We start from the raw sequence: 25,518 nt of genomic DNA, 5'->3' as shown, positions 1-25,518 counted from the left end.
TGATCTATGTCCCTGGAATTTTGAATATCCCTCTAAACAAAAACACAAAAAGGGCCAATACTCTTATAAATTTCAGTTATAGAGAGCATACAATTACAATGCAATAATTCAGAGCAAGAGGAACATCAAGTACTTGATCTCCAGTTCACAAATGCCAGTGGTGCTCCATCGGACCACTGCCAGCCAGAAGATTCATCCAGTCTATTTAGCCCTGTCCACAGCAGAATTCCTTTGGTGCTTAACTTCTCTGAAATATAAAAATAAAGCAAAGCATGCTGAACATTTCAGATATACTGTTCTGATCTCTCATGGTGATGATAAAGCAAAGCTTAAAACAAGTCTCCAGAAGGCTTAGGAATGCCATTGGCATTTAATCTTTGCTCTTGAAAATGTTCTATTCCATTACTAATCAGTATTATACTGAAAGACAACTAACTTAGCCAGTCACTGTGCAGGAATAACGTATGTCCGCAACATTATCTCTTCACCTTCCATCTTGTTTCAGCTTTTCTTGGTCATTATGAATGAAATATGATTTTAAGGTCAATTATAGTAAACAAAATTGTCAGACACTTAAATGAACATAATTTGTTGGAGAAGAGTCAACATGTTTTTTGTAAAGGGAAATCATGCCTCACCAATCTACTAGAATTCTTTGAGGGGGTCAACAAGCATGTGGACAAGGGGGATCCAGTGGATACAGTGTACTTAGATTTTCAGAAAGCCTTTGACAAGGTCCCTCACCTACAGCTGTTAAGCAAAGTAAGCTGTCATGGGATAAAAGGGAAGATTCTCTCATGGATTGGTAACTGGTTAAAAGATAGGAAACAAAGGGTAGGAATAAATGGTCAATTTTCGGAATGGAGAGAGGTAAAGAGTGGTGTCCCCTACGGGTCTGTACTGGGACCAGCCCTATTCAACATATTCATATATGATCTGGAAAAAGGTTAAACAGTGAGGTGAAAACATTTGCAGATGATACAAAACTACTCAAGATAGTTAAATCCCAGGCAGACTGTGAAGAGCAACAAAAGGATCTCTCAAAATTAGTGACTGGGCAACAAAATGGCAGATGAAATTCAATGCTGATAAATGCAAAGTAATACACATTGGAAAATGTAATCCCAACAATACATATAAAATGATGGGGTCTAAATTAGCTGTTACCACTCAAGAAAGATCTTGGCGTTCTTGTGGATAGTTCTCTGAAAACATCCACTCATTGTGTAGCGGCAGTCAAAGAAGCAAACAGAATGTTGGGCATCATTAGGAAAGGGATAGATAATAAGACAGAAAATATCATATTGCCTCTATATAAATCCATGGAACGCCCATATCTTGAATACTGTGCACAGATGTGGTCACCCCATCTCAAAAAAGATATATTGGAATTGGAAAAGGTTCAGAAAAGGGCAACAAAAATGACTAGGGGTATGGAACGGCTTCCATATGAGGAGAGATTAATAAGACTGGGATTTTTCAGCTTGGAAAAGAGATGACTATGGGGGGATATGATTGAGGTCTATAAAATCATGACTGGTATGGAGAAAGTAAATAAGGAAATGTTATTTACTCCTCATAACACAAGAGCTAGGGGTCACCAAACTAAATTAATAAGCAGCAGGTTTAAAACAAGCAAAAGGAAGTATTTCTTCACACAATGCACAGTCAACCTGTGGAACTCTTTGCCAGAGGACGTTGTGAAGGCCAAGTCTATAACAGGGTTAAAAAAATAACTAGATAAATTCATGGAGGATAGGTCCATCAATGGCTATTAGCCAGGATGGGCAGGGAGGGTGTCCCTAGCCTCTGTTTGCCAGAACGTGGGAATGAGCAACAAGGAATGGATCACTTGATGATTATCTGTTCTGTTCATTCCCTCTAGGGCACCTGGCATTGGCCACTGTCGGAAGACAGGATACTGGGCTAGATGGAACTTTGGTCTGACCCAGTATGGCCATTCTTATGTACACAGATATTTAGTGCCTTCACCTGCAAACTAGACATTTCAAATCCTAGTGTAATAGGAATTTCAGAGTTTCCTGTTAGCCACATCCTATTATTGAAAGTAATAATTGTTGGGATTCCCTCCAAGACCTCTTTCCACTTGGCTTCCCAAGAATTCAGTTTGACTCCAGACTTTGTCACTCAGGTATCTTAATTTGACATACCGCAATGCTACACTGAGTTGATCAGGCTCAAACGCAGTGGGAATGGATGAAGGGTACAGAATAGCTCCAAAATTACACAGAAACTCTCTCCCTTTATATACATATCTCATTGCATTTACTATACATTGCATCACACATTTTTGATTGGCTTGGTTACTTTGAGCTGTCCATGCATTGTCCATCCTGACCTCCTCTTTACATTCCTTCCTTATCTTGTTTGCAGTAAATGGTTCCCTGGTTGTCCACCCTCTGATCCTGGCTGGCCCAGACATTCTGTCTTTTTAGCCTAATGATCTGTTTACCTCCAAAGTCTATCTTCAAGAAATGGAGCCTCCTTCCATGTGTTAATCACTCATGTCAGGCCAGTTCTCAGCTACATTCCTCTGCTTCTGTCTTTCTGTTTTATATTAGCATTCATATTAATCATATTTCTGCCTTTCTGTGCCCTCTTTTTTAAGTTCATTATTCAGCAACACATGCCTAAGACCGCAGTAGTTGTAATTATTTGAACTACCATCAATATTAGACTTAAAGTAGGAACCAGGGGATGCAAGTTCATCTCTTCTGGTACAGCCCACCATGGTGTTTCCACTGCCTGAACAATAGCATCCCAATGATGACAAATATCATTGCTCGGCTATTAGTTGGGTAATGGTCATGAATTGCTCTATTTTCCTTTGTATCAAATTAATGATGTTAATGGACAAGGAATTAACGGGTGCAAAGAGATTGGTCACCAGTGATTCCCATTGGGTGTTGTCTGTCATGACCTCTGTCACATTCTCCTTCATCTTCACACTTGGCCATAGGTCATGGGTCCCAATCTGAGTCAGAGAGGTGAGGTTCAGACAAAATCCATCCAGTGTCCCATCATGGTTTTGTCTCCACTGAAAAGTTGTGGTATCCCAGAGCACATACTGTGTCCCCAAGTCGTACCACCTCCTTCACTCTCTTTAATGATTAGTTGAGCCCAAACTCCCTTGCTTGTGGGAGGTTCATTTGGGCTGAGCACTCACAGAACTGTCTGTGCTTGATTTGTTTACAGCAGGCTGTGTTTATTTCATCTTCACACTGGGATAATGTTGTTTATAGGTCCCATTCTCTATTGTACTGTTAACTGTTAACATATACCATACAGACTGTTAACATATACCAATCTTTTAGGATTCCTGGCCTGTCCATCTAGGAATAGCAATCACAATTGTCACAGCTGAATTATTAATTTCATGTGGTGCCCAAGATACAGAACCTTTTAGCCTCGCAAATTGCAAATTTTCCTTCCTGATATTCTTAATTCCCGTATCCATTAGTGTGGTTCAGATAAGTGTGCTGCTTAACATTCACCCGGTTTTATTTCTTCTATTCCCTCCATTAGATGCATACGGTATCATATATGCAGCATGCAATATTCAATGATTCAATCACAGTATTCACAGATATATTAATCCATTTTAAAGTTTGTGCAATGGAGTGCATTAACAGTTAATGCCTCCTGCTGCAAGGTTAAAGTACTAATCCCCTTTTAATGGCTCAACCTAAACTATCAGTTAGCAAGTTAATTTTAAGGTTCAATTCCTTTATATCTGCATAATTCCACAGAGAGACCCCCCAACTCCAGTGCTACACATATGGCGCCTCTGTGTCCCTTTTGGCTCTACAATTTTTGTGTACTTCTTGGAATTGTGTGCCTCCCCCCAGATCCTCCAATAATCAAATGTGTGCCCTGATATTATTGGTAAACTTTTTTTTTTAAAACATGGTGCTGGGCAGGTTCCAGTCAACCTGTGTTTTGTACAGTCTAAAATATACCTACTACTACTATTTCATGAGTGAGGTATATAAAAATACCATTTTCTAGCTATGGAGCAGTGATTGGATAAAATAGAGGGGGGATGTTGAGCCCTGTGGAGGGAGAACAGTGCGGATATGCACAGGAGGCTGTGGAACCATAGGCTCACTGTTTCAAACCACCCTCCACCAAACCAGTGAAAAAGAAGTGATAATGTCAACTATTCACCTGGGTCAGTGCCAGTACAATTAGTGTATATAAGTACACCCATAGTTCTGAAATTCTAGTGCATCCCATAGTTCCCTAAATCCATATCAACCACCTGGACTTCATTAGCCATCTTGACGTTCCGGACCCACAAGAACTGGAGTCATAGAGTCCCGACAGCTGCAGGTTTTTATCAGTCACAGAACATAATTCGTATGCCCTGTAGGTAGCCGGATAGCAGGCCCCCTGACACCTACACATGGCAAGGTAAATCACCTCTCGTCACTATGATCTTAAGCACGGTGCCAGAGGGGTTTACCACAAGACCCGATGAACATTCATCTTCTGAGGCTCGTCAGCATCTTTGGCTTTCTACTTGGATACGAGGAGTGATCTGAACAGCTGTAAAAATTCACCACACAACTAATACCACACCAAACCACAAGAGTGTGCCCAATGTTGGAAGCTACCACTACTACATGGATGCAGATCTGCAAGACAAAAAGGGAAGAAACCATTTCTAGATTCTCTCTTTTATTAAACTTTGTGAATTTTGAGCTGGCTTGCATGAACTCAACTCTGCCCTTTACTTCCCAGGTCTACCAAGTATACAGAGGGACCAAACTGATCCAATATCACACATGGAACATCAGGTAGGATCTAAATTCATGATCCACGATTTAGCTCCCTACTACACTTTCCCAAAGGCAAAGAGGTCCATGCATATTAGGCTTCCGTAGATTCCACCACTGAAGGAGGCGATCTGCTAGTTCACTCAGTCCTCCTTTGGGAAGAACTTCATATTAAACAAACACCTCTGCTTGAGCTGATCTTAAATTGTAAAGCACCCATGCCAACTGTGCCCCTAAAACTGAATCCTCTAGGGTATGCTCTATGATCCCTGTCCACAAACTTCCCCAAGATTTCTGCAATACCGTCTCCCAATTCTGCATAGGTAAGTGGTTCATATCTTTCAAGGCCAGTCCTTTAAAAAACACTGAGTATACCTATTCCAATCATCCCTCTACTGCACAAGCATGTCCCATAGCTACACTGCAAATTGGGAAAACCCTGCTGGGTCCCATCTCCCATCATGCTGGCACTGCCACAACTAGTCTTGTAAATTTGCTACTTGTTTCATGAGCTGGTCTTGTTCCTCCTTAATGCCTCACAGCTTTCATTCTTCTCCAAACATGTCTTGGTGGATTGTATTGCATGTACCTTGTATATTTATTTCCTTTTCCAATTTGTGGACCTGAATTTTTAAGTCCTTCAGTTGTTTATCCAAGGCTCAGATTCCCAATATTAAGCCTTGTAACAGCCTTGTCTGTTTTACATTTCTTATCCAGCACTAGGTGTTGGAGTTCCTTCTCCACCCAGTTCCAGTCTCCCCAAAACACATCTCTGCGGAGTCCATAGGGGCCTCTTTTGGATACAACCCACCCCTTCAGTGCCCTGGCAACTTCTTCAAATTTAAACCCTTCTAATGTCATTGCAAACCTTGACACGTATAATAAACTATACATTACCTGCTCCAGACGAATGGATCCAGGTCGAGGCATGGCACCACTGTGTTGGGATTCCCTCCGACACCTCTTTCCATTTGGCCAAGAATTCTGTTTGACTCCAGCCTGTGTCACTCAGGTATCTTTACTTGGCATACAGCAACACTACACTACATTTGAATCTGATCAATTCAGCGGGGATGGATGCAGGATACATAACAGCTCCAAGGTTACACAGAAAGCCTCTCTCTTTATATGCATTACATATCTCATGGCATTTACTATACATTGCATCACACATTTTTGGATTGACTTGGTTACTTTGCAAGAACCAATTGCTGTGCAGCATATACTCCATGTGTGATCTCCTCTTTACCACCTCTCTACACTCCTACCTTATCTTGTTCATCATTATTTTGCTTGTAGTAAATTGTTCCCTGAGTGTCCTCCCTCTTATCTTGGCTGGTCCAGACATTCTGTCTTTTTAGCCTAATGATCTGTTTACCTCTAAAGTCTATCTTCAAGAAATGGGGCCTCCTTCCATGTGTTAATCACTCATGTCAGGCCAAGCCTCAGCTACAACAACAGGAAAAAACTGATATTTGTAGAGAGGGGAAGTATCAGGATTCAGAGCAGTCTTTAGAGCACAAAACTAGAAGCCCAATTCTGTAACCCTTTACCTATACTTATATTCTTTAGTCAAACTAGAAATCCCACTGACTTCAAGGGTTTCAGGATCAGGCTCTAAGGGAAGATCACAAACAAAGGCTTATTTAAGAGACCCGTTCCATAAGCAGGTAAACAAATATATCAAAGACGAAGAAGTGTTTTCTGTTTATGATATTTACTTAAAGCCTGCAAAACCTTCTGGTCAGCCCAATCCAGTTAGTACACGTACCGCAGAAGAAATAGATTTTGACACAGGGAAGAAGGTAGTTATAGCTTGCTATTAAAAGGCTCTCGCATTGTATTTGTGAAATTCTCCAGGGAAAATGAACACACCTGTAACTTCCTGTAATGGGGGCACTCATCTCTTGAGTGCTGGGTGTGAAACTGCAGTCCTTTTCTCACTCCAGGCACCCCCTGAAGACCTGCCAAGGTTGGCTGGCAGACTGCAGCAGCTTGTCCCTCTGGTCAAGTCATTAAATCTAAATTAAGCCCTTCTGCAGTACCAAAGTGTACAATAACTAACAGTCTATTTGCTCTCACTAGGGTCTTGAGCCCCAGCTCTGGGCCCATTAAATTTGGCCCTTTGTTCTGGAGCCAAAACAAGGCCTCTCTCTTTTTTGGGATTTACACCACTTTACCTGTGGCTCTTAGGGGAACCTAGGCTCATCCATGACTCTGGGTTCTAACACAAGAATCCTATAAACAGCAGCCATGTACTACTTACTCCAATCTGTGGCTGCTATTTTCCTGGGTCTCTTCCTAGTACCGGGCCTCTTTTATCTCCAGCCCTATTTCAGGGCCAGCATCCTCTGGTTTGCTCTCTCTTCTTCACTCGGTTGGTCCCAACTAGGAACTGACGTGTTAAGGCTCTGCAGTGTCTTTTTTTCTAAGCCTGCTGGGCTCTGATTAGCTACTTCTGTGAGGTTTCTCTAGACAGGCCTGGAAGACCCACCTTTGATGTTCCTTTTCTGTTACTTCACTGCTTCCTGGGGTGGCATGTAGTAGGACTGTGGGGTCTCCCTTAGCGAGCTGCAGAGGCCAGATACACCCCGCCACATACCTTCCCCTGCAGAAAGGAGTTGGGGTGCTGGTTCAGTCTGAGGGTAACATTCCCTCTTTTCCAGGCTTTGCCTTGCTTCCTCAGGGTCTTCTCTCCCAGACCTCTCTGCCTGGAAAGCTTTTGCAATTTAGGCTCCCTGGGAGTTCCCCCGCTCTGGAGCCAATATGCATCAAAAGGTGGGTTTGACCAAAGTAACCCTTTAACTATGTTCTCTAGCCAGGGACACTTTTTGTTTAGCTATTACAAGGAAGTCAGCCAGGTTCTTGGCAATACCCTTATCTTCCTCAGAGAAATATGAAGTGACAAAAGCCTGGAGTTCCCCCATTATAGGTACCTCATACAGTGCACATGGCATGCTGTAATTTATGATGTGCCGAGTGTTCAGCTGGTTGAAGCCCTTTTTCATCTCTAGAATGGTTAACAGAATTGGGATTTCACTAGAAAGAAACTTTTCTGCTGTGGCCTCCTGAGCTGGAGAGGAATCTCCCTGGGTGCACTTGCATGTACAACCTTCAGAGATAAGGCTCTCGCAAGCTACATTTAGATCACTTTCAGAGTTTCCAAAAACCAGGGATTGCACTGTTTTGCTCACTGCTTGTAGCATCTTGCTTAGGAATACCTGCTTTTGTTCTTTCTGTACCAATACTATTTTATGGATGAAATTCAGTATATCGGGATCACCTTTATCTTCCTTTTCCCTCTGGCTATAGCTCTTCTTTTTAGCAAGGGTCCAGTTGTGGCTTTAGCTTGCAGCTTCATTGTGATCTTACATTATTAGGTCTATAGCATGGCAGCTCTTAATTACAACTAGCTCATGTCCCTCTGGGCTCAATCCATCTTCCTGTTGTAGTGGCTGCACCCTGCACGATTCCAACTCTTTTCAAAGGATGGGCTACCTCAGCCTTTCCCACTCTTTATCTTTAACCTGCTAGACTTCAACCCTGACTGGACCTAAAGCAACTTCTGCAGCTAAGTCAGCAACTTCTGCAGCGAACACTGCTGTTCCCCAGTCTCTTTTTCAATTATGAGATGAGTCCTGTTCCCACTGCACTGCTTGGGCTAAGATCTGTTCCCCCTAGGAGAACATCTCTTTGAGTTCCTACAAGGCCTTGACCTTTTGGACCTGTAGGACATTGAATTGAGACACGACTTCCTGTTTGACCCTATCACCTGCAGTGACCCTATCTTCTACTTTTCTCCACTCCAGAAGGGGTTGGGTAGCTGTAAAGGCTACTGATATTGTTGGAGCTTCTACAGTCAACAGCAGCTTGGTACTGGCAGCTGTTGATACCAAGTCCTTCACTGAGCGATGAATCCATATCCTCACACCATTTTCCCAGCTGCTCAAATCCTTACCCTGTTCCTTGTGGGGATGTAAGCTTCCTGGCCAACTATCACCCTGCTTTCCACTTCAAGTCCATACTTGTGTGTTTAATCACACCTCTCTGCCTTCTCCTGGACCATCATCCTCTATCCTCTCAATTCCTCAAATTTGTTTCAGAAAGTGGTTGCTGGCTCAGATGGATTCTCATAGCTGAGCGCTGAAGTCATCCCATTGGCCTATGAGCATCTCCTTCTTGCTCTGTTGTTGCTGAAGCTTGCAGCACTAAATTCTGATCTTGCAGACTCCTCTGATGTGCTTCCAAGATCTGGATCTGGTCCCAGAGGGCTTGTAGAACTATCTTGTGTTCTTTACGGTGGCTCTGTATCTGGTCCTACATCTCAAGGATATTCTGCAAAACTCTCTGTAAATCCTGATGTAACTTCATGTTACAAAGCTGCACAGATGTCAGCACCAAATCTTTGCTCTTCCAGATCGCCTCCATCTTGGCCCCGCTGTCAATTTAAAGAATTCTTCTCCATCTGTAGTTGCCTGCAACTCTTTTGATTCTCCTTTAACTCCTCGGTGAGCTTGTCTAGCTGTTCTTGGAGCTGGGAGGTCTTAGTCTGCTTCACTACCTGCAGACTTTGCAGTTGCTCCTTTAGCAGCCTCTTTTCTTCATCTCCCATTTTAGACCCATCTCCATGAGTAGCTGCTTGACTGAGGAGGGGCTGGTGTCTGGATCCTGACATTGGGCTCGATCTCTCAGTCACTTCTAAAGCTTGTTTGCTCTCTTCTATTCCAGCTGCAGCAGTTGCTTCAAATTCTTTTGCATGGTACTGTATTGTCCATCCACAGAGTCTTGGCTGATTGATGGCTTCTGTCATCTAGTTCCCTGTTCCCCTTAGCTGTCTGGTGGCCATCAGCCTGGCATTTCTTGGACTCTGAATCCCATAGCTGTTTTAGCAGCACTACCTTCGCCTCTAAAGCAGCGAGGGAAGATCTGATTTGAACACCATCATACCTCCTTTCTGCCTAGACTGTATAATTGTCCTAAACGGATCATCCCAAGTTGTGCTATGGCTTTGACCATCTTCAATTCGAACTATCCCAATCTTGGAGCTCTGTTTTCCTTCTAAAATAGGGGTTCCCTGGCCTTGTGTTCCCCCACCATGATTGGTCCCTCCTGGTAAGGCTGTATTGGGCCCTTGTCACCTTTTTCAGGTGTCCTGTTAAATGACTGGAGTATTTTAAACATCTGTCTACACACCCTTAACTGTTGGCTTCTTGAGAGCTACCCTATGCTTTCTGCTGAGGAAGACCCTGTTAATACATACTGGGTCAGACAAAGGTCCATTTAGCCCAGCATCCTGTCTTTCGACCAGTGGCCAGTGCCAGATGCTTCAGAGGTAATGAATGGATCAGGTAACCATCAAGTGATCCATCCCCCATCCCAAGCTTCTGGCAAACCAAGGCTAGGGACACTTCAGAGCATGGGATTATATCCCTGACCATGTTGGCTAACAGCCATTGATGGATCTATCCTCCATGAGCTTATCTAATTCTTTTTTGAAACCAGTTATGCTTCTGGCATTCACAACATCCCCTGGCAATGTGTTCCACAGGCTGACCTTGCATTGTGTGAAGAAGTACTTAGGTTTGTTTTAAACCTGTTGCCTATTAATTTCAGTGGGTGACCCATGGCTCTTGTGTTATGTGAAGGCGTAAATAACACTCCTCTATTTACTTTCTCCACACAATTCATGATTTCATAGACCTCCACCATATCCCACCTTTGTTGTCCCTTTTCTAAAATGAGCAGTCCCAGTCTTTTTAATCTCTCTTCATATGGAGATTGTTCCATGCCCTTCTCTGTACTTTTTCCAATTCCAATATATCTTGTTTGCGATGGGGCAACCTGAACTGTATGCAGTATTCACTATGCGGGCATACAATGGATTACTATAGTGGCATTATGGTATTTTCTGTCTTATTATCTATCCCAGGGGTAGGCAACCTATGGCACGGGTGCCGAAGGCGGCACGCGAGCTGATTTTCAGTGGCACTCACACTGCCTGGGTCCTGGCCACTGGTCCGGGGAGGCTCTGCATTTTATTTAATTTCTTAAACATTTTAAAAACCTTATTTTCATTACATACAACAATAGTTTAGTTATATATTATAGACTTATAGAAAGAGCCCTTCTAAGAACGTTAAAATGTGTTACTGGCACGCGAAACCTTAAATCAGAGTGAATAAATGAAGACTCGGCACACCACTTCTGAAAGGTTGCCGACCCCTGATCTATCCCTTTCCTAATGGCTCAAAAAGCGTTAGCTTTTTGACTGCCACTACACATTGAGCAGATGTTTTCAGATAATTATTCACGATCACACCAAGATCTTTCTTGAGTGGTGACAATTTAGAGCCCATCCTTTGTGCGTACAGTTGGGATTACGTTTTCCAGTGTGCGTTACTTTGCATTTATCAACATTGAATTTAATCTGTCAATGTGTTGCCCCTTACCCAGTTTTGTGAGATCCCTTTGTAACTCTTCACAGTCAGCTTTGGACTTAACTATCCCGAGTAATCCTGTACTGTCTGCAAATTTTGCCACTTCCTCTATTTATCCTTGTCCAGATCATTTATGAATATGTTGAACTGCACAGGTCCCAGTACAGATCCTTGGGGGACCCCACTATTTACCTCCCTCCTCTGTGAAAAATGACCATTAATTCATACCCATGTTTCCTATCCTTTACCCAGTTACTGATCCATGAGAAGAAGACCTTCCCTCTTATCTCATGACTGCTTACTTTGCTTAAGAGCCTTTGGTGTAGGACTTTATAAAAGGTTTTCTGAAAGTCCAAGCACACTATCTCAACTGGATCACCCTTATACACATAGAATTCTTTGAGGGGTTCGATAACTAATAGCTTAGTGAGACATGATTTCCCTTCACAAAAGCCATGCTGGCTCTTTCCCAACAAATCATGTCCATCTATGTGTCTGATAATTCTATTCTTTAATATACTTTCAACCAACTTATTTCCCTGGTACTGAAGTTAGGTTTACTGGCCTGAAATTGCCAGGATCGCCTCAGGAACCTTTTTAAAAAAATGGTGTCACATTAGCAATCCTCCAGTCATCTGGTACAGAAGCTGATTTTAAGTGATAGGTTACATACCACATGTTGTAGTTCTGCAATTTCATATTTGAGCTCTTTCAGAACTCTTGGGGGAAACTCCATTTGGTTCTCATGACTTATTACACTTTATGAATTTGTTTCAAAACCTCCTCTACTGACACCCTCAATGTGGGACAGTTCCTCAAATTTGTCATTTAAAAAGAATGATGCAAGTGTGGGAATCTCCCTCATGTCTTCTGCAGTGAAGACCATCTACAGATCTGGGATATTGGACATTTCATACCTGATGCAGTTAAATGCTTACCCCTGTCTCTTCATCCTACCTTGATGGGATAGGGATTTGAATCCCACTTCTAGCACAAAGTTGTAACCAGGGCATTCACTGCCTGATCACCTCCTAGTAGCTAGGTGTGGTAATGCAGTCCTTTTCTCACCTCTGGCACCCCCTGAAGGCTACAGTTGACTTTGGCAGGTCTTCAGGGGCTTGGCCCTCCAGCCAGGTCACAAAGTCCAAAGAAGCCCTTTCTGGGGTACTAAAGAATCCAATAACAAACAGTCTGTTTGCCCTCACTAGGGTCTTCAGCCCTGGCTCTGGGTGCTATAAATTCAGCCCTTTGTTTGGGTTCCAAAACAAGGCCGGTCCTCTACTTGGGGTTTACACCACTTTACCTGTGGCTGTTAGGGGAACCTGGGCTCACCTACTACTCAGGGTTCCAACTCAGGGACCTGATGAACAGAAGGCACGTACTACTTACTCCAATCTGTCGCTGGCATTTCCCTGGGCCTCTTCCTACTGGGCCCCTTTTATCTTCAACCTTATCTCAGGCCCAGTTCCCTCAGGTTCTTCTCTACCTCCAGGCAAGAGAGGAGCACCTTTTTTAACTCCTCTGGTCTCAGCCAGGAACTGACCTGCTAACCTCCTGCAGCTTCTTTTAGTTAAGGCTACCGGGTTCTGATTCACTGCTTCCATGAGGTTTCTCTAGGTAGTCCTGGAGGACCCACCTTTACTGTTCCTTTCCTGTCACTTCACTGATTCCTGGGTAGGGATATATAGGACTTCAGGGCTACCCACATGGAGCTGCAAAGGCCAGATTCACCTCAGCACACTTCCAAAAAGGCTTCAATTTCAAGAATGGAATAATAAGCCTTATGGTAAACCATTTGGAAGGGGAAAGAATTAATAAAATAACTACATCCTGGAGTAACATACACATAAACATTGGACTTTGTTTGCTAAGCCCATATCTTACTTGCACTCAGATTTTAAATTTTTTTTTTACTGGAACAAATGGTGTGGAAAGGCCCTGAAAACAGAAGTGGGTAAGAAAAGAGATGTATATGCTAGATATTGGTGGCTATGTTGCAGCATCTCTTTGCAAATCTATAGAAACCCTTCTGCATGAATACACTGGTTGGGGCTCCACAGATCTAAGTAATGAATAGCCACTCTATACAGCCTGCTCCTCAGGCAACCTGGCTGAAATATCCCAAAGCTGTAAAGTTTTGATCTAGACTTGGGTCTGAACTTCTCCATAGTCTGGGGATGTTTGGGTCCAGTTTTTGGTTGGGGCCCATTTCTACTAAAGAGCAGTATTTGACACATGGGATGAAATCCTGGCCCTTCTGAAATGAATAGAACTGCCCAACTAAAGAAGCAAAATATATATTTAAGTTTTAACATAACTTCACATCTACTCACCGCTTATATACTTCTGTTCTGCCATATCTGTGATACTCAGCAAATCTCCTCCTTGTGTCTGACATGCAACACGTGCCTCATTCCAAGAAAGAATAGAAAAAAGATTGAACTGATAGGAAATTTGGGTGTCAGGGTTCTTCTCCCAAAAAATATCACTACCAGGCTCTGTGTGAAAATCAGTTAAAAACATGATGCAACAAAACAATTACAGAGAACATTATAATATAACAATCTAGTTAATGTTGAACACAAAGTGGAAATGCTATTGAAGCATGAGTCTGAACTCATTTTCAATGTTTAGTGTTAAAAGCATACAAGGAAATAGGATGCTATATGAATTTTAAAAGTTTAAAAATTTTCACCAATGTAAATGAACTGTTCAGCTTTTCACAAAGTTAGTGAGTACTAGCGGGAAAGTCTTCACCTGGTATAAATTGTCATAGCTTCACTGCAGTCAGAGCTATGACAATTTGCACCAGCTCCTAGAAGCTTAATGGTGAAACTAACTCACAGTGAATTTTGAAGGAACAGGGCGAACCCCGATCCCCACAGCCAGAGGGGAAAGGCAATTACACCTCCCCTTACCCAGTGCCCAAGAGGACACTCTGTTAAGGGATGAACACATTATGAACAATTAATGAAGGCAAGGCTGCTTATTAAGATTTCCTGACATTTCCCCATTATAAAACCCTGTTTTTAGTTGCTTATAACTTTGCTGAACTCTAACCATTTGGCTGCAATTTTCCACCTTGCTTGTCTGTCTCAGGCAGAATTTGGGGGGGGGGGGGGAAATTTGCCCAAAATAGCTCAGCTGTTTCCGAGAACATAGGTAGGGGAAAATATGTTGATCTACCAATGTTAAGAAATTCTGGAAACCTTTTCCTTCAAAACGCTATAGTGTCCCCATGCTTTGGAGAAGGGATCTGAAATTTGGCAGTGGGTGGTCTTGGGTGTCATGATGTGTCTTTTGCTGTCTGTGATGGGGCAGTTGCCCCACACTATCAGAAAGGGGGTTAAAAGCAGCCCTAGGGAGGCTGCGCCAGAGGCAGCCAATTAGAAAAGGTCTGAGGGGAGCAGCCAGTCATGGCCTGGCAGGCTCATAGAAGAAGGGTTGCAGAGCAGAACAGAAGGAGTCACTCCCTGGAGCTTGAGGAGGGAGGTAGACTAGCTGCCTTGCAGGCTGAGGGCAGCAAGCACCCTGGACATAGCAGTGCTGGAGGCTGAGGCCCTGAGGCTAGGGCAAAGAGGGTGCTGGGGCCATGGGGAAGTGGCCCAGGGAGATCCACAGAGGAGTCGGAGAGGATGCAGTAATTGGCCGCTATCTATAGGATCCCTGGGCCAGGACCCAGAGTCAGCGGAGGCTCCAGGCACCAGCACGCCAAGCACGTGCCTGGGGCAGCAAGCCATGGGGCGGGGAGGTCCTGCTGATCCCTGCGAGGGCGACAGCCAGGCAGCCTTCGGTGGTACACCTGCGGGAGGTCCGCCGGTCCCATGGATTTGGCGGCAATTTGGCGGTGGGTACGTGGAAGCCATGGGACCAGCGGACCTCCCGCAGGCAAGCCGCCGAATCGGCGGGCCTGGATTCCTCCCACCCTGCTCCTCGCCACTGGGAAGTGGCTAAACAGTAGACTGCACTTGCCACGGAAGGAAGTGGCTGGACAGTGGATTGCAGCTCCCCCGGAAGGGGGGAGAACCAAGTGCCAAATACTGAGCCTGTTAAAGGCAGTGTGTGACCAAAAGCAGCTTAAAAAGGCGTGCTGTAGTCAAAAACAGTAGAGGCCCTGTACAGAATGAATCATCATTCACCTGCATGCTGTGGATAAAGTCTCCATAGATCATCTGGATGGGTGGGCTGGTAGAAAGGCAAGGGTACAGTCAGGGGAGGTCAGTGGACAAATCCTGTATTCATATTTTGCTCTAGGGATCTGGGTCTCAGAGATAAGCATAAAGAATTATAGTAATGGCTATAATTTTTTGAAGAAACATCCATACTAACAGAATGGCAATAATCTTGCAATTAATAAAACAGCCTGCTCTCCTTGAACTAGTGTATGACATCAGACAAACTTTTATTTACAAAACAGAGAAGAAAGGCAGTACATACCAGCATTTGGGCAAAACCCCCATTTTTCATCTTGTTCATACTGACTTGTTGTGGCACACCAGTAAAATTCCCTGCTCTCTCTGGTGCATTCGTAGTACCATTTGTTCTTATATTTAAATGGAAAAATACAAGGTAAACCAAGAGAATTTCCCAGCAGAGTATAGGTTTCTACAATAAATAAAATAAAAGGAAATAGAAAAATCTGTATCAGTCAAATACTAGTTTCTTTTCTACTTTTTTTTTTAAACTTTATATCACAGCAATGCTGTTTTTAAGACTACAGCAGCATACCCTACATCAGCAGAAGTTTATTTTTTAAAAATTCCAGTCAACCTAAGACTTTCAGGCAATTTTTCAAAACTGTGACCCTGATTTACTATGGATTTGGCGGCAAATCCATAGTATATGGATGTATATGCAAAAATGTATATGCAAAAAGTAATTATGCATACAAAATCTGCATTTGCAACTAATTGTACATAGAAATGTCCATGCAATTGCCTGGTCTGGATGCACAAATCCTTTTAGATACATTTTCAAGAGCAGGGCTTTGAACATCATATCCTTATTTGTACATATTCAATGACAAACAAACCCCGAGAATTTTATGGATTTCTACTGTTCTTGAATTTTCCCTGTTTATTCCTCTCTTCTATAGTTCCTTGACACTAGAATTTTAATAAGTGTATTTTACCAAACGAAAAAAATATTTTACAGTGTGAACGGTAACAATCTGACTTTGGGGAAGAGTAACCAATGCTATTTGAATTCACTATATTTTTCGTTAATGCCTTTACAAAACAAACAAACAATCTAGATATTTTCCTACTATATTTTCATTAACAAAATATGGAAAAAATTAAGTACATCTGAAACCTGCAAAGAAGCTTTACCTCACTAAATAATTTATTAACTTCATAGTATTTCCCTTCAGTGTAGGGGCATTTTTAAAGCACGATACTTGTTTTTAGCATGAAACTAATATTTGTGAAAGGTGTTGGACTGATAGCCTGGAGATCAAAGTCCTCTGTCTACAGCTCAGGCACAGCATACACAGTTTTAGTTTCCCAGAGCTGATGGCAGTCTGTCTCAATAAGGGTGGGAGAGTAGTTTATTCACTATGAATCTCGTTTAAAGCCCAACAATGTTAATGGACAGTGTGAGACACATGAGAGATAGCTGTATGATTTTTATATTATACATACCTCATTCTATTCGATTGCTATCATGCTATGAGTACTGAGTGATTTTTTGCACATCAGCAGGAACCCAAAATCAATGGCTGTAAGTAGCCAATCGCTGGTATTTAAACAATATAGGTGCAAATACCTTTGAAGATTTAGCCTCACCATGCTCTGATCATCAGGCTGGCTTAGCAACCCCAAGAGGGTGGGGGAAAATGAAGCAAAGGATTTAGGATGGTTTAAGCCTCAGCCCTGAACCTCAGAGGGACACAGAAGGAGGTAGTGATTGCTGAGAAGACACTGATCCTCCTCTCCCAGATGTTGGGAGTACAGGGATGAGTCAGGCCTACCTAAATCTTGAGAGAAATGCTAAGCTTAAGTAAGATAATGTTTGTTTAGGCCTTTTTGTTGTTTTAAACCTTTTCTCTCTGATTGCCATGTTTCTATAGGTGAATAAATACTATTTTGTTTTAATGAAGCTGTTCTAACTCACTGCATTTTTATGCTGCTTACAGCTCCCAACAGGAAGTCTATCTCAGGGGCCAAACCTAGTTGGATTTTCTGAGCAAACATGGTTGGCAAAGTGGGATGCTGTAATCTGGAGAATCAGCCTAACATTGGGGTGAATTGCAGGAGAGAAGTGCAGGTGCTGGCCCTGTTACTTGAAAGAGGTCCTCATGGAGAGACCGAGTGAGGGGTCAAATGTACAGCTCGTGCTGGAAATGTGACCGTGACAATTTTATTGCTGTATCTTCATTTCTTTTTTATGAATGTTAACATATTTGGATGCTTGTATTGTCTGTAAATATGGAAACCTATACTCTTTAGTTTATATGCAACACCCACCACTTAGCCAAAACACCAGATCAAAATACCCCTAAACTTTAAGTGTTTGAAATCTGAGCCTGGATCCTGAAATTTGCTCTTGGTCCCTTTCTCTATAATAGGATAAACCAAAATACTGATCTCCATACCCCAGTGTTTCAGGTGTTCAAAATCCAGACCTTGAGGTTGCCAGTCCTCATATTGCTACACTGTATTGTGACCTCTGGTCGATGTTGTATCTTACAGACAGGAGCTATACCTTCACTAACTTGCTCTCATTGCACTGGGGAGGTGAGGCCACACTGCTGAGCTTGGTGGGAGCAATGGGGTGACTCTACTGTTCTATTCGGGGGGTCTTCCCTACTCAGAACAAAGAGGCACCTGGAAACTGCAGACAGCTGCTAGAGCTTCCACATGCTCACAAATGTTCCTGTGCTGCCAGCAGTTCCCACTTTGGTAGCTGTGCTATAGAAGAGTGAAACTACAGGCTCAGGGGAGAACAGGGATGGAGGATGGAGATGGGAGGACAGCTGATGGAGCCTGAAAGGTAGGAGGAATAGGGTCTCCGGCTGGTTGGAGGAGGGCACTGGAATCTGCAGGGGTGATGAAGGCTGCTGGAGCCTTCAGGGGTTGGGGAGGAAACATGTGGCAGCTTGCTTGGAAGAAGGAAGAAGGAGCTTCGGGAGACTGCCAAGGAGCAACGGGGTGCTACTGGAATTACCAAGAAGAGGGCAGACTGCAATTTACACAGGGAAAGGAAAGAAACTGGGAAAGGGAGTGCTGAGTGCTTAGGAAAGGTGAACAGGGGGGTCAGAGAAGGAGAGAATGCTGGCCCAGGGATTAAGAGAGGGAAATATGGAGTCCATGTCAGGGGGAAGATAGAGAAATTCCCTCCTGATATTTGTGCACACACATTTTGTGTTTGAGCTTGACTTTTTCCTCTTGCATGCACTGAAATGGAGGGTGAGGGAAGGAATGATGGGATCTGTGAAGAATTTGAAAGTCAGCACCACACTCAAAGTACTTCATGCTTTTTTAAAAATCAAATCTCATGAATATTTGTAGTTTACCTGAGGATTTTTAAAAATCCTCAGGTTTGTAATACTGGGATCCTGATCCAACTTGTGATGCTTTATAATACTGTAAAAAACACACACACACACACACACACACACACACAAACACACACCCTTATTTAAAGACTCAGCATGATGCAGGTCAGGAATGATAATGCAACTGATAAGTTATGTCTCACCTTGCTTCAGAGAAACTGTACAAAAATTCTAATGGCAATGTGGATGGAGACTTATTTTTACCTTGAAATGGATGTTCACAAAGATCTTCATCATAGGACATGTACTGCTTCCACTGGTGATTAGTGATTCTTTTTGCCACAATGTGTTTGCCATTTTCAGCTGCTAGTTTGTATTGTGATGCACCAACCAACAGCTTTCCATTACAGTTCCACCATAATGAATGCTGAGCAGAATCACATTCTAACAGGCTTAATGGTTGCTCTTCATTACTGATGTTCAGTCCTAGACAAGTGCTTCTGCCTATGTTGAAAAGATGACGTTTCGATACCCATTTCCACAACATATATTTGGAAAGTTGATTGCAGTCTTCAAGAACAAGTCCAAATGTATCTGCTTTAATGCACAGGTTGAGATGTTCACTTTGGATGATAAACATCCCTTTGTCTGGGGAAAAAAGAAGTTTCAGTTCATGATACTTTTTTGCAGATTATTATACATTATACAGGACCAGGGCCTTAGTTTTGACCATTTGAATTAAAACATGCTTAGCTTTTACAAAGAACTTTGAAATTATCTTTCAAATTACATGTAAAATATTAAAAACAACTGGTACTCCAAAGACAAGAAGACTGTTCCAAGTTGGTGGTGGCATAAAAAAAAATGCATTAAGTTCTCAGCAATCCTTCATAGCCCAATGCAAAAAAATCCCACCCTTTTATTTAAGGCTAGTACTTCTGAACTCACTCTTTCTTGTTTTTGTTTAAGTATCCAGCATTGTGACACCTATTTTATGTTATATAAAATGTTAAATACATAGGACGAGACTTTCATGAGCAATCAGTAATTTTTATGCTCAGTTGAGACATGCTCAGCACTTTCTAAAAATCAGGCCTGTTCAATATAGCTCAAGCTGGCCACCCAAATAATGAGGCACACAAAATCATTAGTCACAAAATCTTGGCCACAGAACATGGGTCGGCAACCTTTCAGAAGTGGTGTGCCGAATCTTCATTTATTCACTCCGATTTAAGGTTTCGTGTGCCAATAATAGATTTTAACGTTTTTAGAAGGTCTCTTTCTAGAAGTCTATAATTTATAACTAAACTATTGTATGTAAAGTAAATAAGGTTTTTAAAATGTTTAAGAAGCTTCATTTAAAATTAAATTAAAATGCAGAGCCCCCTGGACAGGTGGCCAGGACCCGGGCAGTGTGAGTGCCACTGAAAATCAGCTCATGTGCCGCCTTCGGCACGTGTGCCATAGGTTGCCTACCCCTGCCATAGAGAATTCATAGAATCATGGAAATGTAGAGCTAGAAGGGACTTGGAGAGGTCATGTAATCCATCGCCCCCTGCGCTGAGGCTGGACCAAGTAAACCTAGACCAGGGGTAGGCAACCTATGGCACGTGTGCCAAAGGCGGCATGTGAGCTGATTTTCAGTGGCACTCATACTGCCAGGATTCTGGCCACCAGTCCGGGGGGCTCTGCATTTTAATTTAATTTTAAATGAAGCTTCTTAAACATTTTAAAAACCTTATTTACTTTACATTCAACAATAGTTTGTTTATATATTACAGACTTATAGAAAGAGATCTTCTAAAAACGTTTAAATGTATTACTGGCAAGTGAAACATTAAATTAGAGTGAATAAATGAAGACGTGGCACACCACTTCTGAAAGGTTGCTGACCCCTGACCTAGACCATCCCTGATAGGTGTTTGTACAACCTGTTCTTAAAAACCTCTAATGATGGGGATTCCACAACCTCCCTTGGAAGCCTGTTCAACTATAACCATAGTTAAGCTCTGGAAAGATTTTCCTAAAATCTAACCTAAATCTCCTTTGTTGTAGATTAAGCCCATTATTTCTTGTGTTCCCTTCAGCGAACATGGACAACAAAGAACAGTTAGAGGTTCTGCAAGTTTGCAAGCGTCAATGAGAAGAGTCAAATCATAGGACTGGAAGAAACCTTGAGAAGTCTTATGGCAGGACTAAGTATTATCTAGTCCATCCCTGACAGATGCTTGTCTAACCTACTCTTAAAAATCTCCAGTGATGGAGATTCCACAACTTCCCTAGGGCAATTTGTTTCAGTGCTTAACCACCCTGACAGGAAGTTTTTCCTAATGTCCACCTAAACTGCCCTCGTTGCAATTTAAGCCCATTGCTTTTTGTCCTATCCTCAGAGGTTAAGGAGAACAATTTTTCTCCCTCATCCTTGTAACAGTTTTCAAGTACATAAAAGGCTATGTCCCCTCTCCAGGGGTGGCAGAGTCTTCCCAAAAGTAAGGGGAGCAGGGGCCCCCACACCTGCCCCTCCTCTTCCCCCCAAGGCCCCACCCCCAGTCAAGCTGAAAGCTGGAGCGGGGCCAGGAAGCCCGGGCCCTCTGCTTGACAGGCGGGGGGAGTGGGGCAAGAGTACCCCCAGCCATGTCCCTGTCCCCCAAACACCCTACCCAGGGCAGGTGGAGGGTCTGCAGCTCCCCAGAGGTGCCCACACGGCTCTTATCCCGACCTGGCTCCGGCTTTGGGGGGGGGGCGGGGCCTCAGAGCCACAGCTTGGCCATGGTAGAGCCGCCTGGGCATCTGTGGGGAGCCGTGAAACCTCCATCTGGCCTGGGAGCAGGGACACAGGCCAAAGCTGCTCTTGGGCCCCGCCCTTCCCCCGGGAAAGTTGGAAGGTGGGCTCCCCACAGCTGCCACTGGTCACTGCTTCCAGGTGGGGTGGAGCCTCAGGGGGAAGAGGCAGGGCAGGGGTGGGACCATGGCAAAAAGTGGGAGGGCCATAGTCCCTTGCCCCGCCCCTGTTCTGGTGCCTCTACCCCTTTGGTCTTCTCTTTTCCAGACTAAACAAACCCAATTTTTCCAATCTTCTCTCAGAGGTCATGTTTTCTAGACTTTTAATCATTTTTGTTGCTCTTCTCTGGACTTTCTCCAATGTATCCACATCTTTTCCTGAAATGTGTCACTCAGAACCAGACATAAGACTCCAGTTGAGGCTTAATCAGCACGCAGTAAAGTGCATGTGTAATGCTGATAGCCCCAGGTCGTCAGTAGGCAGAATTGAACTGGGGACCTCTGGAGCTTAGTGCAGGAGCCTCTACTGCATGAGCTAAATGCTAACTTGCTGTTAGCTAATGCTGTAGAGCAGACTCATTTTTTTTCTCTCTCTCTAAGTGGTCTTGGTGCCTCTAGATGGGACAGAACACCCCCCCCCAGAAGGTGTGTGGGTTACACAAGAATTACTTTTATCTTGCTTACAACACTCCTGCTAATACGTCTCAGAATGATGTTTGCTTGTTTTGCAACAGAGTTACACTGCTAACTCCCAGATCTCTTTCCGCAGTACTCCTTCCTAGGCAGTCATTTCCCATTTTGTAAGTGTGCAACTGATTGTTTTGTCCTAAGTGAAGTGCTGTGCATTTGTCCTTATTGAATTTCATCCTATTTACTTCAGACCATTTCTGCAGTTTGTCATGTTCATTTTGAATTTTAATCCTATCCTCCAAAGAACTTGCAACCCCTCCCAGCTTAGTATCATCTGCAAACTTTATAAGTGTACTCTCTATGCCATTATCTAAATCATTGATAAAGATATTGAACAGAACCGGACCCAGAACTAATCCCTGTGGGACCCCACTTGATATGCCCTTCAAACATAAACGTCAACCGCTTTAGAATTGCTGGCTTTTCTCCATCCAATATAGGGAGATGGGCAAGCCTAGTACAAGAAAAACATACTGTGAATAGAACAATATGCTTAGGTCATCATTCTATGCAAAAAAAAAAAAAAGTCAGACTTCAAGGGGTAAAAGGCCAACAGCTGATCAGCACTCTCAGTTCCTGTTTACTATGTTCAACACTGCAAGAGGGAACCTTCACTTCCCACAAAAGGCAGTGGGAAACTTCTCATAGTGGTAATGAGAGTGTTTTACTCCCCTCAGCAGCAGCAGATGGGAGAGTAGTAGGGAGTTGCTCAGAATAGGGAGAACTTCACTGTCCTCTGACAAGACACTGGGAAGGAGAGCAATGGTGAAAACCTGATGGGATGCCTACAGTCTGTTCTCCCAGGATAAAAGGAAAAAAGGCAGACACTGAGGTGGGAGAGGGGATCTTTGTTTTCCTCCCACCAAGGGTCCGTCTTCACTGCAGAATTAACCAGGGCTCTTATTTGGGAGTTGTCTCTAACCCCCTTCCTGTCCACACACAAAACTTTTATCTCCGTGTGATGGTACTTTCAACCCAGGCAAGCTGGCCTATCCTGGAGGTGTAGCTAAAGCCAGAATGTGAGGCTTTCACTCAGGCTGGTAACACACTCACTCTTGCAGTGAGGACACAGGCTAGATCACTTAGTTCTCTATTCCCTTCCCACAATTCCCCTATGTGCCCAGGAAGCCAGACGAGTTCTCCCACAATTCACTGGGAAAGAATCATACAGCAGCTCAGGGCCGCCCAGAGGATTCAGGGGGCCTGGGGTCTTCGGCAGCAGGGGGCCCCCACCGCGGAAGGACCCCCCCGCTGCGGGTCTTCGGGGCACTTCGGCGGCAGGTCCCGGGGCAGAAGGACCCCCGCCGCGGGTCTTCGGGGCACTTTGGAGGCGGGTCCCGGAGCGGAAAGACCCCCTGCTGCTGAATTGCCGCCAAAGACCTGGAACGGAAGAAGCTCTGGGGGCCCAGGCCCCGCAAGAGTTTTCCGGGGCCCCTGGAGCAAGTGAAGGACCCTGCTCCAGGGCCCCCAAAAAACTCTCGTGGGGGCCCCTGCAGGGCCCGGGGCAAATTGCCCCACTTGCCTACCCCCCCGGGCGGCCCTGCAGCAGCTCAGTTTACTGCAGCACAGAGAACCATGGGATTTGCCCCCCAAAGTCCTAGTGCCGCACTCGTCAGGCTCTGTAGTGTGGCTGCTCACATCTCAGGTAGGTTGACCCTGGTGTGAACACCCGAACACTTAACTCTGCAGTAAAGACATGTCCAAAGACAGAGAAGAGAGGCCGGGAAGCTATCAGAAGGGTAAATAGAGATGTGCATTCCCCTCCCAAAAAGCAGAGGAAAGAAGGGCAGATCTTCACCCCTCTGCCTTCTGGCAGGTAGGAGAACCTAGCATGGAGGAATCCTTATGCTTCTCACCAAACATGTAATTGCTGGGGTGGGGAAAGGAACATCTTCACACCCCTCCCTAAAGTTCAGTACGGAGCCCTGAGGAGAGTGGGCTTCTCTCAGGGGAATGGGGACAGCACCACTATCCTCCCCTAAGACAGAGTACAGAGGACATGGGGGAAGCTGGCACAGTGGCAGTGGGGGTGATGAAACTTTTCTCCAGAACAGGAAGGAAGAAGCAGAGAGAACTCACTAGAAGAGGAGAGGGGTCTGGTTTGAAAAACGGAGAGTGACCTGGTGATTATGTTCACTTTCCAAACGAAAGCCAGAATCCCATGCTGCTGCCAAAGAGCTGCACATGTAAACATGCTGTCAGTGTGAACACATCCCCCAAACAGCCCGAGTGCAGTCTACAATTGCAGGACAGAACAGGAGGAAAGCAAAAAAGAAAAGGAAAACTGCAGGACAGAACAGGAGTTACAAAAGGAAAAAGCAACAACATTAAGCTCAGGGCAATTAAGAGCAGCTGCCTTTCGCACTAGTTGCTCAACATGGCTCATTGCTTCACTTACTCAAAAAGTCGGGCACTTGGTCCTGACTCAAAGCTGCATCGTCTTCAGCCAAACTGTAGCAAACTAGCAGCATGGACCAAACCAGGAATTGGATCTGCACACACAGCATTTCTGCAGAATAACAGCTCCTGGCAAACACTTTCCTATGGACTCAGTCGATGGAAGAATACCACAATTTTCAGGGAGAGCGAGAGCCTGGATATGCAGCTGTTCCCCGGACCACCACAGCTACTCTGACTCCTCCTGGATTGATGAAGGGGGTGGGACATGCAAACCCCCACCTCCACTAAAAGCAACTGCTTTCTGAACAAGGGGGAGGGACATGTCCCGCCAGCCCCTGTCTAAGGAAGGAAAATGCAGCAACCCGACGCTGCTAATTTGTTTCTGCCTAGAGGAGGGACATGCAGCGCCGACTCCCTCCAACTCCTGCTTTGGGGAAGTGACATGTAACTTCCTCCAGTCGCACCCACTCTGCCCAGCAGTCCAAGGGAGGAAAGGGCAGGGACCTTCTGCACCCTCCGCGTCACTCCCACATGCAGCCAGAGGGAGGGGAAGTGAAGTGCACGCACACTTCTCTCCTGGCCCCAGAAAATCCCAAGTGAGGTACAGGCAGTTCCCCTGCTCACCCCACCCCTCCCGCTGGCCTGAGGAAGGAGAAGTGCCATGCAGTTTTCCCCAAGGCAGCTGTATCTTCATTCCCCCAGCGCCACCCCAGCTTCAGGGCAAACTTGTTGGAACTTGAGTGACGTTCTGGGGAGCTGATAGGGAAAGAGGTCTCTGTTTAAGGAAAGAGGGACATGCTAAAGTTAACAGCTGGTACAAATACACTTCTAATCTTAATGGTATCAATACATTTCTAATTAAGAGGTCAGGACAATGTTTTTAGTATGAAATGGTGTGCGGAGCACTATACAA

The 25,518-nt window shown here is 44.2% G+C and overlaps 1 protein-coding gene across 3 annotated transcripts in view; it reads right to left on the bottom strand.

Annotated features, from left to right (window-relative positions):
* PLA2R1 (phospholipase A2 receptor 1) overlaps positions 1 to 25,018 on the bottom strand; it is a 71,544-nt gene extending 46,526 nt beyond the window's left edge. For all 3 annotated transcript variants that reach the window (XM_039494467.1, XM_039494468.1, XM_039494469.1), the window contains exons 1-5: positions 24,604 to 25,018; positions 18,999 to 19,382; positions 15,674 to 15,841; positions 13,570 to 13,734; positions 134 to 247 (exon numbers count right to left, since the gene is read on the bottom strand). In XM_039494467.1, the coding sequence (XP_039350401.1) occupies positions 134 to 247; positions 13,570 to 13,734; positions 15,674 to 15,841; positions 18,999 to 19,382; positions 24,604 to 24,712 (940 nt within the window). In that variant the 5' untranslated portion in view covers positions 24,713 to 25,018. The remainder of the gene's footprint in view (positions 1 to 133; positions 248 to 13,569; positions 13,735 to 15,673; positions 15,842 to 18,998; positions 19,383 to 24,603) is intronic.
* Positions 25,019 to 25,518: the final 500 nt, after the last annotated feature.

The sequence above is a fragment of the Mauremys reevesii genome, linkage group 11 (assembly GCF_016161935.1).
Source record: "Mauremys reevesii isolate NIE-2019 linkage group 11, ASM1616193v1, whole genome shotgun sequence".
In the NCBI taxonomy this organism is placed as follows: domain Eukaryota; kingdom Metazoa; phylum Chordata; order Testudines; family Geoemydidae; genus Mauremys; species Mauremys reevesii.
Note: the sequence above shows the minus strand (reverse complement) of the source record. Positions and strands in the feature narration are given on the sequence as shown.